Raw genomic sequence first — 12,057 nt, forward strand, 5'->3', positions numbered from 1 at the left:
TGTTCCTTTTTTTTTTTTTAATTAAAAATGTGCACTCTTTGTTGAGGCCAGGAACAGCAGCAGATTGGCAGTCCACATTTAATAATTATCCACCCCCTCTAAATATAATCTCTGATCTTGATCACTTGCTAGGAGTGTGGCCTCTGTTATGCTTGATACACATGACACTCTTGTTAGTGATCTGGCCCCTTTCTTACCCAAGAAATGATTATGGGCGGAGGTTACAAACAGGATTTGGTCTTTCTGCTTTGACCTCTCTGTGGCTCGAAATGATGGGAGGCTCAAACACAGTTCCCTCATCCCTGTGCCCCTGGCCAGCCCTCAGATTTGAGCAGTTAGATGCAGCATGGGTGGTAGATCACTCTTTCTGCTCCAGAGGAAGTCACAGACAAGAAAGATACCAATGGTGGGGCTTCAGCCAAGCCTAAAAGGAATGCCTATTCTGTGTGGGCAGGACACATACCAAGGTGCATTCAGAAAGGTCACTGTCTAACTATAATTTTGGCTATTTCAAAGTATAATTTATAGCTAGCATAACCTGCTACTGTTTTGCTTTTTATATCCATAATTTCTTTGCCATAGGATATCATGAAAAGGGGATAGATCTTATAGTTCGGGTATTAATATTATTGAATACTTATTTATTTCTGGTATTTTAAATCTTACAGTGATTCTGCAAACTTTTATCATGCACCTACTGTGTGTGAGAGTGGTGGCAGAAGAGGTTCATTATAATGAATCATTTCTATGTTCATAGTCTTAATATTGGAAACTATCAGAAGGAGATACATATACATATAACAGGTATATAACTTATGGGCATGTTCTGTGTACATATTTTCATTTTTTAAAGATTTTTTTGTTTTGTTTTAAAGATTATTTCGTGATGTAGACCATTTTAAAGTATTGAACTTGTTACAATATTGCTTCCATTTTACATTTTGGTGTTTTTGACCCAAGAGGAACGTGGGATGGATCCTAGCTCCACGACCAGGGATCAAACCTGCATCGCCTGCATTGGAAGGTGAAATATCAACCACTGAACTGGCAGAGAAGTCCCCGTCTGTCCATTTTAATGAATGTTATAACTAGGCAACAAAGCACAGCATTCTACCGAGAATGGAAGTGACGGGATACGGGTTTAGGTCATCATTTTATTTCAGTAAACCAAGATTCTGTGCTGAGCCTGTCACAGTATTACAGGCACCACAGACAGCACTGACGTCAACATGGCCTATCTCTCGATGAGTTCACAGAACTCAGAAAAGGAGCTACCATCCAACATGAGCCAGAAGTGCTCTGGTGAACGTGTGCAGAGACCCTCAGAAGTCGGTCCAGAGGGGTTTGGACAGGACAGGGAGGGGGCAGGTATATGTGATGGGTCTAGAACACCCATGGAAGGAAGAGGCAACGGTGACCTAGGTGGCAAGGATGAACAGTCAAGGAGTTTCAGGTTTCCCTGAGCTGGCTCAGGTACTTGGAAATCAGGTTAGGATGGGAGAGAGATGGAGAGAATTCACACTGGACGGCTGTTTCCACGGCCAAAGTGAAAAGAGCTGAAGGTCTGTGGGGACAGAGGGAGTCCCTGGAGCTTGCTGAGAGGTGGCTGCCCCGGACCCAGCAGATGGGAGCGGGCGGGAAGGGCACGTCCAGCCAGACCCCAAGGTGCCCAGCTCGCCAGCTGAGTCTGGGAAGGACTGAGCAGCAGGCTGGGGAAACAATGTGATTCTGGACATGCCAGCTGGATGGGGCCTGCCAGGAGTCACGTGATGTGGAGGAGGATGGCTGTCTTGGGTCCTGGTTCGTCTACTCCCTAAAGGCACAGCCGGGGTCATGTATGTAAACCAGTGCCCAGAAGTGAAAAGTGACCTGCCTGCTCCATCTGGCCTGCAAAGGGGAGCACCTGACCTTCAGCTTCCTCTGAACAACGCTGTGTCCTCCATGGTGCTATCAGACTTGATGTATCATATTCTGGGGACACTGTCTGTCCCACCCAGACTCACTGATTACAGCCTTCCCACACCCCAGGGAGCTGGCTGCCCTGGGCTTGCCCCTAGTTTCCATGCAAATTTGGTGGCTCCAAGGAGCCCCCTGGCAGTGGGGGCATCTCCACCGTCACTTCCCAGCCCAGAAAGCTCCAGTCCCTGAGGGTGGGATGATGTATCCACAGTGGCAGAGCGTGAGTCAGTCAGAGCTGCACAGAGCCCCGGTGGCTCTGTGATCTGATGCAAAGAGAATGAAAAACGGAGGCCTCCACTCTGCAACCCACCGACCCCTGCCGACGCTGTCAAGGTTGGAGAAGTCAGAGATTTCAGGTTTTCTTCCAGTCCAGGACACACACAAGTGCCTGGGAGCCAAACTCACCTGCTCTTGACTCTTCACGGCTACCCCCGGGGGGGTGGAGAAAAGGATGCTGTATGTCCATTTCCCCTTAAATTAACTCGAGGGGCAGGCAGCAGCTTGCTTAGGGAACTGTGGCAGGGCTCGGGTATTTATAGGAGCAGCAGACACCAGCGCATCTGCGGAGACGCCGGGAGCATGCTCCTCTGCAGAATCGCGTGACGTCGTGGGGAGAAGCGTTACTACAAGCCCGGCAGAGACGCCGGGAGGATAACAAAGCCCAGGTGAGCGGCCAGAGCGGCTGGAAGTCCAGAGCAGATTTTTATTTCCTTGGATATGGACAGAGGGATACTTCTGTAAGTGAAGTCCCTATACGTAAAACTTCCATTTTCAAGAGAAAAAGACTAACCAAAGATGTGAAGTGTGTGTCCTATGGCTTTAATCATACATCACGTGGCCATAGGCTTTCATGGGCATGTCGGACAGCGCGGCCTCACTGCCCACTCAGCTCTCAGCACGCGCGTTTGGCTGGGTGGACACAGGCAGGGAAAGAAGAGATATAAAAGGTAAATACTAAAAGATCCCGGGGGTTCATATCTTGTAAACAGTCCAGGGACCACTCCTGGATCACCCAGCATAATCTGCAGGCTGCCTTTGAACTCAGGACCAAAGGAGAGAGCACCCAGGTTAGGTGAGGCTGGCCTGGCTCCAGTCCCGTCACACTCTGGCTCGGAAAGGCCTGAGTCAGGACTTCTTCCAGACTGCTTATCCTCTGGAGGCATGAGCGTTTAGCCTGCTGTGTGCATCCGCTCGACAGCCCATCACAGACACCAGATCTCGCCTGCGGGAGTCGGGCAGCACCAGCAGCCTCCTGCCTCGCGTGTGGCTGGACCCCGAGACCCGGGAGGTGGCAGGAAGCTGTGCAACCCCCCGTGGAATCCTAAGAGATGAGGAGAGCCCCAGAGGTCAGACTTGGAACACCACCACCCTCCTCTGCCTGGTCAACCGGGGGATGTGTCTCTGAGCTGGAGCTGGGGAGGCACGTCACACCACACGGTGGACACACGTCACCCTTGATGGAGCTCAGACACAACATCCTGCAGAAAGCCGCACCAGGGTCTCTAGCCCACAGGGAAAGTGGGAAGGGACTCAAAAGACCCTTCCAGGATCTCCTTCGCAGAGCACAGCTGGCCACCGGCCAGTGCACCCTCAGACCCCACCCATCCTAAGATCTTACTGCAGACTCTTCCAGAAAAGAGGACATCAGGAGTGGAAGTGGAGGCAGCAGGCTCTGAACAGATCCTGGTGTGGATCTGCAACAGAAGTTTCAGAATCTTCTTCACTTAGGTTCTGATGGAGGGGAGCCTGGCCACAGATTCCACTGGGAGAGGACTCCAGTGCCACTGCCTGGGGGAGAAGCCCTGGTTATCTTTACGAGGAGGGGGCTCGCTGTGGGGAAGAGTCAGGGGGCACCTCCAATATCATCGACCAAGACAGGGCAGCCCAGGGCAACTGGGACGAAAGCTGCAATGGGATTTGTCTTTTAAGGCTCATGAGTTAATTCAGTAAACATCACACAGGCGGCTGCCACGGTTCGGGCCCTGCTGTAGGTGCTGGGGGCAGAGACGGGCGGCATCCACGCCGCTCCGTTCAGGGGATGGAGACAAAATGATACAGAGCCAAATTCGTAATCATGCGTCATCAGTAGAGGGTGCAGAGGAAGAAGAAAGGACGGTTCTGGGGACCTTTCAGAAGGTGCTAGAAGGTCAGAAGGCCCTGTGTGTCTGGGGACAGAGGGGTGAGGATGGGAGCCGCCCCCGAGCCAGGACACGTGCTCCAGGCCGGGGAGAAAGCAATACGGCGCCCCCACACACTGGCTCCAGGACAGTCATGGCCACCACCGCCGCTGCTCACCCAGGCAGCCCCCTCTGATCAGGCTCCAAACCCAAAGCGAGAGCCACTGCCCCTCCGGCAGGTGATGCCCCCATCCCCACCCCCCAAGGTCCCATCTGGACCGCTCACTATGTTAAACAGGGAGGAATGGGCATGGAAAGAGGCGTTCTGGGCACACAGCCCAAGTGCCCTAGAATGCCCACCACTGGCTTCTGTCCAAGTCCTCTGAGCGAACCGGAGCAGCAGGTGCTGCTTTATCCTGGCCATTTGGCTGCTGAGACTGAAGGGACCTTTGCTCTGTGTCAGCTAGAGTCAGCCAGATGATTAGCCGTCAGCCACCGCCCTGTCCAGCCAGCTGTCTGCTTCTGACTCACCCCGGTGAGTCGGTGAGCTCCCTCCTAAACGAGAAAAGCCCCCCTGGACTGAGCCCTTCACATCATTCCAACCTGGCAGCAGGGCACAGCGCTCCAGTTTGCCTGGCAGGTACCCACGCACCACCTGACAAGCAGGCACGTGGTCACTTGGGGTGACAGACGGAGAGGGAGGTGCCGGGCTCAAGGTCATTCCCTGCACAGAGAAAGCTGCTCTGGACGGCAGCTTCTCAGTCACGGGGGACTACAGATAGGAATCAACTGACAGATGAAGTCGAGTCATCTTGTTAACAAGAACTCAGATTAGATTATGCTGTGATTACATGGTTCTGCGGTGTGATAAATTGGTTAATAACAGGATTCCCACTGTAGATGCTTAATGGGAATTCAATAATTACAGGTACCAGAATGGTACCGTTGGCCCAGGAAATGCTAGCACCCGCCCTCTGATCTAATAACACAAAAACCTATCTGGGCCTATTGAGATGGTTATGATCTGGAGAGCACGCTTCCAATACTAAACCTTGACAACTACTAGCCTTGACAAAATGACTCTTTTGTACCCACGCTACCATATTGGATACCATAATATCTTACAGACTCATTGGCAAGGTTCTTGTTTTCTCTGTTAAATGTCCAAGTTGAAGAATACTTTCATAGGCTGTTGCCGTTATGCAGTTAGTGACCAACAGATGATAAGGGAAAATAATATTTGAATCACATCTTATAGTTTAGGAAATTTTTATTTTTCAAGGGAGACAGTATGGGGGGATCCTTATCCTGTTTCAGTGAGATACCAGGGCAGTCATTATTATACCCCTTCAAGTGAAGGGAACTGAACCTTAAAGAGGTAAAGGGGTTTATCTGAGCTCCCCTGTCCCCCACCCCTACCGCAGCATCAAATGGGAAAGCCACAATGAAAATCCTTGTTCTTCCTACTGAAACAATAGCTGAGGCTCTTGTTTCACAAAGGCAGCATGTCCTGAGGTTTGCACTTTTCACAACTGTCCCCAAGAGGAACCAAACCTCCATCAACCCCTGTTCTAGACTAGCAGGTCATGAGTTCACGGGGTTTTATTCTATTTCCTATAAACTGCAGCATAATGCAAACAGGCCATTTGAAATGAAGGGGAAAGAAATCATTGTTTTGGGAGCAGAGAGAAAACTAGTCATAAACTTCTCTGATGGTATTTTTAATTTTTCACTAATATAGTCTTTGATGATAAGAAAAATGGAACAGTGGATTTAAAGCATAAAACGGTCCATTAGATGGGTCTTGAACTTGTTTTTAAAGCTCCAGATAATACAGCTTTGCTGTTTTGTCTTTCCAAAATGTCAAAATGTGGCTAGGATTAATGGTTCTCTAAATCAATAGAATATCATGTTTATAAATGGTTTACGGTTCCACTGGATATAAAATGTTATGAGCTCATGTATTATCATCACTGTTGAGCCTGTACTGAAATCTACTGACATTTCGACGGGCACCCAGAGCAGACAGGGAAGGAGCACAGTGCAGAGGTCTCCGGAGGCCTGGTTAACACAGCACCCAGGTTCAAGTTATAAGGGTTCAGGCGAGGAAAGCGGAAGGGAGCCGGGCCCATCGCCCCTTGGCTGACCACGGGAGAGTGACGCTGGAGCAGGGGGTCCTACCCAAAGTTAGGGGGTCCACAGTGGTCCTTTCCAAAGCCATGGAGAGATGGGAGGACTCCAGGGAAGCTGCAGCATTATTAGGAGAAATTTCATAACAAACAAGATACACTTAAAAATCCACTTTAATCCTGTTGTTCTAACACAAACACTATCACTACTGGCGAATGTCCTTTCCTATAGCTACGTGTTTGCACACTGCTTCAGCCATGTAATTACAATTCTACGTCATTTTCACTGATTAGTATGTTTTTGCCAAAAAAAAAAAAAACTCTTTGAGAACGAATGAGTGACATTCAATGGTGTTGACTTGACAAAACACACATCTTTGGATATTTGGGTTCTTGCCACTTTTTCAAGCAGATGAGATTTTGCAAAGGAGCCTAGAAGCCAAGGTCATGTCACTTAAGGACCATTTCAGGTGAGATGAATGAATTACTCTGACCTTGTGAAAAGCTGCATAGAGCTTCCAAGCACCTGGTATAAACGTACTAAGATGACCCCTAAACACTCTATATTTTTGCTTAACTCTTTATTCCATGAAGCACATGTATGCAGTCCATTGATAAGCCAAAAGGTTACTCACCTGTCACATTTCTGGTTTCAACAAACAGTCTATGCTTTCACACCAACTGTGTACACCAATAAAGCTTCAGAGGTTTGCAATGAATGCTAAGTAAATTATTTTCAGAAGAAAGTGAACTTTTTGGAGACAGTTCATAATGACTGAGAGCTCAAACATATTCTTGCCAATTGCTTAACGCTGAGCCATAAAATGACATCATGAACATCATCCAATCGATCATCACGCAGGTAGGGTGGCACCAAAGTCTGCTGTCACTAAGGGAGCTCTTTAGATAGGAAAGACTGAGCCACTAAATCCTTCCCTCTCTTTGCTTTCTAGTGTGGAGCTAGATTTCAAGCAGCAGGAAGACAAACTCCAGCCAGTTCTGCGGAAACTTCATCCGTTCGAGGAAACTCAGGTCGCACCTTCGCCTTACACTCAGGAGACGTACTCCTCAACTCCCAAGCAAAAATCCAAAACTGAATCTAAAAAGCACGGACGGTGGAAACTCTGGTTTCTTTAACACTCACAGTGTTTGGAGTCGGAAGGCCGTCTTGAAAACCCACTGGAGTTCAAAGTAAACCCTTTTCCAAAATGAATAGGATGGAGTGAACGGTGGTGGGCCAGGCACCACCCAGTTCCCCCCTGCTTACCAAAAAGGCCTTTGTGACAGATCAGCTCACAGAGGCAAGGGAGTGCAGGTCATACCTTGCCAGCTGTCTTTGCAGTTCAGGGATGTGGGATGTAAAATCGGAAATGAAACCTAACACACCATCAAAGGTGAGACCTAAAAATGCTATGCCCCCACCCCCAGATCAGCAAGGATTAGGTTTTCAGCCTGCAGAATGGCAGGCTGTCACTCTGTAACACAGCGAAAACTCATAGTTATTTTCAAGCCTTTATTTTTTTTAAATACTGAGAAGAAAAAGTAGCCCTTATGTTTGCAAAGGACTTCATTTCTACATTTAATTTTGCAAATAAGCCGGGGGGGAGGGGGGAGGGAGGCGTGCGAGTGCAATTTTCAGCACATCAAATTCCAGAGAAAGCACAATTTTTTTCAAGTGGTCGGAGACCATGAATAATCTCTAAAATGTGACTATATGTATATTTGCCTTCATGTGCTGTAGCGCTAAGCCAAGTCACATCTCAGTGTCACACTGACACCTCAAATTCAGCATCTCCTTCATCTCCAGACCGGCGACATGCTTTCTGCTCCTTTTCCAAATGGCCAGCAGCAGCCAGGAGTCCCCCAAAGTCAGGACATGCTTTTAATCACTGCAAGTTGACAGGGTCAGCGCTATCAGACACTAAGCTTTCATAGATCTCATTTTTTAATCTTTTGGTATCCAAAGGCCAAATGATAGATCCCGGCAAGAATCTGAAAACGCACAGAGAGATACACAGTGGATTATACAGTCACCGATAAATCACAGGCATTCTCTGCCACCGGAAAGTGCTTCTGTGGATCAATCTTTGAGACGCTGTTCATCACGAAAGCCTAGCCAGATGTTTGATACCATTCGTTATGCTTCATCACAGCTGGGGAAGATCTGACCCATCTCAAAGAGAAACCGTGTGCTTAGTTTAGCGGCTACCGATAAACCACCTTAATGTCACCAACATTTAACCTATTAGTGAGCTGTACTAAATGACAATACCTAGGGAAAAGCTGTGAATCAAATGTTTTTAGGTCTTTTTTAAATAAATCATGACACTTCAAGTTCTCTTTCGATTACACCGCAATATAAATCTCAGTTCCTTTATTTTTTCACTCATTCTTTTGCACCTATCTTTTTATAGAAATCAAAAGCCCCTACTCTATTAATGACTCTGTCTATCAGTTTTGGCTTTTCACAATAGGAGGTAGGCATCTTCTTTTGCCTTTTTTTTTTGGGGGGGTGGGTACAACTTCAATTTTGAGTCGTTTGTGAACGTACAAGGAAACCAAGTCTCCTAGTCTCTGTCCAACTGTTTCTTATCTAATCTCATGCTCACACGCACACCTTATTGATCAGATGCCAACAGAGTGGTCAACCTTGGTAAAAGGATCCACCTGCATTTCTCAGATTGGAGCTATTTCTTGCCATACCTTTTCCTTCTGACTCAATAGCAAATCTATTTTTTGTTCTAAGTGTTCTGATTCTACAAGGACCTTAGTGGGCTTGAAAAAAAAGAATGACAGGAGCATCTCGTGTAAGCCTTCTCTGGGGGTCGCTCCAGCTGTCTCGCAGACGTACGCTTTAATTAAAAGAAAAAACCATGCATCTTTTGTGGAATCGATACATGAGGATATGAATCCTTGAATATCATTTAATAGAACTGAGAAATATTTTTGTGCAAGGAGAAGACTGAGTTAAATTGATCATATACCATGAAGGAAGTGCAATTGTTTCGTGTAGAGATAAAATTTGAAAAACATGTGTTTCATGTATTTTATACTGTTTTTACCTAAAGTTATAAAAACACGTTTGCAACAAGTTATCTCTCCTTGTGTTTTCAGAATCCCGACTGTCTCAGTGAATTGAAATAAGGGTGTTAGCAGCTTTCTGCTTAGTACCATAATTCTGTCTAAACAAGAGGACATCATCGTAAACAAAGTAATATCACTGTCTGAAAGCAGTCTAGACCAAAAAAAAAGAAAAAAAGAAAAAAAAACATTTTCAGAATCTAAAAGAAACTGAAGATAAATGAATTCCTATCTAAAAATGAAGCTACCTTCAGAATAGGAAACAAATATTTTCAATCTCATTTCATGACTGCAACGTGTCACTCACAGGTGATGACTCTTCTCTTAGAGAGATTTAGGTAAAATCTTTGATACAAAACCAAGGTAAAAAGTACCGTGTTCCCTCATATGTAGATGTACACATGGCATTACGTATAGAGATTAAATTATTATACTTGTCACTAAGTTCTTTATTAATTTTTAAATAAAAAAAAAATCAAAGGTCACGTTTTGTGCGGCTATTAAACTTATTTCATAGTCTCAATAGTTTGGGAAAAGAGAAGCCATTCATCTAAGGAAATAATAATGAAGGAAGGGTGTTCAGGCTGAAGAGAACTACACAGTCTTCAGAAGAGGAGAAAATTCATAGGGTGTGGGCACTGCCTACAGCCTGGCCTGGCGGGAGCAGGGCTGGAATCCAGCTCAGACTCAGTTGACCAGGCCACACCCGCTGGCACGGGCTTCAGCTGCCAGGAGGACGTGATGGCTTTTAAGATGAAAGGGCACCACACACAGTAGGTCTAATTTTTGAAGAACCTCAGGGACAACTGACCTCATTGGTATTTCCAGGGCAAATCCTATCATCCCCCTGCCTCTCCCACCAAGGCAGATTCTAGATCATCCATCCAGCCAGCCCCCAGCCCCAGGAAACTGGCCATCTCCTTCCCTTCTTCCTCATCCCCAGGATGGAGACCAGCGCCTCCGTTGGGCTGAGCACCCTGCCTCTCCCATGAAGACCAGCCCAAGCCAACCTCCTCTCCCAAGGCAAAAGGCACCCTGGCAACCTAGGAGAGGACAGTCACCACCCACTTTCACGGGCTCTGCCATAACAAAGTCCACTCGCAAGGATGGGGCTGAGACAGAAGGCCCCCGCTGCCCTCACAAGTGCCTCTGAGCAACAAAGGGGTCAGGATGGAGTCAGGATGGGGAGGGAGACTCCATGCCCGGAGCGCCGGGGGAAACTCCAAATCACACTCGACAGTCATCTGTGAGCCGCACACTTCTCACACGTGCTTACCCTGTGCTGCCCCACAGGTCCTCTCTCATCGATAACCAGATTCAAGACATTCTGCATGCAGGTGCCCACTTGTCACACTAGAAGTGTGTGACTAGCCTCCACGGAGCGGTCCCAGGCCGCTGCATATGGTCCTTCAGTCTCAGACGACCCCCCAAGTGGAGTATGATCAGGGGGAAATCAAGACGTGGGAAAACCTTGCTCTCTTGGAAAGGGCACAAGAAGTTGGCAGAAGTTTCCCCCATCCCACGGGGTTGCCGAGATGTCCATTGCCATGGAGACCTGAGGTGTGGCAGTCACGGTGTCATTATTCATGGACCCACACCAGGCTGACTCCAGTCTCAGATGGTAGCAGTGCGCACGCCTCGCAAAGCCGTTCTCCTTGGGTACCACCATAGGCAAGGTGGATCTGAGATACACCACGCTCAGTTCCAACTCAGAAGACGCACCATTCAATTCAAGTGCTTGCTTTGTGCTTCTCACTGAAGGCGGTGAGAACAAAAATAAGAGACAGGCCATGAACCTCTCCATTCCATGCTGTCTGTGAGGACGCAATGTGTTTACAAAGCCCACCGCAGCTGGAATGGTTCTTCGGGAGCATTTTTATCAGCGAGTAAAATATGACATGATTACATGTCACCTAAAGGTCACAGCAGCTGCCTTCCACACCAATATGTCTCCTTTCATCTAGAAAATCTCTATCATTGCCACACGTGGCATGGGATAAGGGAACAACCCATTTATTGAGCAGAAGAGAAGACCTACACAATTCAGAAACAACGTCGCATTTTGTGAATTGGTGGTAACTGATCATGCTATTATGTGCAACATACATTCTGACAGGTGAGACGCTCAGGTGCAAGCAGTATACTGCCTTTTAAGTAACTCAGTAATTAAGATACAGTTTGGGATGAATATGCAAGAATCGCACAGCATATTTTACCCAGGGAATGATGTGATCTTTATTTCCTCAGCAACAAATCTATAGTCAGTAACCAAGCTTGGAAAAATAGGAGGGCCACGGAACTATGAGAAAGGCAGGAGACACTGCTGTACAAATACCGAACGGGAATGAATTGATAAAGTCATCACAACTCATACGTGTACCCACGTCAGGATGATTTTCTGCGAGTCAGATGTTTTCTGAGTAGATTTATTAACACACACGTTAGAGACACTTTTTGTAATACTCACATAGAAAAAGCAGATACTGTCCATTTGAAACTTTTATAATGTATTGTTTTCTTCTGCAAAGCAAGGTTAAGATCCGCACTTTGCTAAAAGCACATTCATACATAAAGTCCATTAGAACAGATATGGCAAAATGAATGTGTGTGCATGGGGACAGAACGTCTTTGTGAAAAGTCTTGGTGATAATCTTGGTAAAGGGGCTGCATGCAGGGGGAGACCACGTCTCTTACAGTGTTTTTTAAATGCAGAAGCGTGTCAGGTCCTTGTAGATCACGCAGGCTCAAAGAAAGCCGTAGGTTTTCACTAA

The 12,057-nt window shown here is 47.0% G+C and overlaps 2 protein-coding genes across 6 annotated transcripts in view; one reads left to right on the forward strand and one right to left on the reverse strand.

The window, feature by feature from the left end:
• INSYN2A (inhibitory synaptic factor 2A) overlaps positions 1–7,599 on the forward strand; it is a 65,032-nt gene extending 57,433 nt beyond the window's left edge. For all 3 annotated transcript variants that reach the window (XM_081533048.1, XM_081533070.1, XM_081533059.1), the window contains one exon: positions 7,159–7,599. In XM_081533048.1, coding sequence (XP_081389174.1) covers positions 7,159–7,342 — 184 coding nt within the window. In that variant the 3' untranslated portion in view covers positions 7,343–7,599. The remainder of the gene's footprint in view (positions 1–7,158) is intronic.
• The window catches only part of DOCK1 (dedicator of cytokinesis 1), a 556,115-nt gene that overhangs the window by 324,156 nt on the left and 219,902 nt on the right, over positions 1–12,057 (reverse strand). The window lies entirely within an intron of this gene.

Source organism: Giraffa tippelskirchi, chromosome 2 (genome assembly GCF_054371585.1).
Source record: "Giraffa tippelskirchi isolate mGirTip1 chromosome 2, T2T-mGirTip1v1.2.pri, whole genome shotgun sequence".
Classification (NCBI taxonomy): Eukaryota; Metazoa; Chordata; class Mammalia; order Artiodactyla; family Giraffidae; genus Giraffa; species Giraffa tippelskirchi.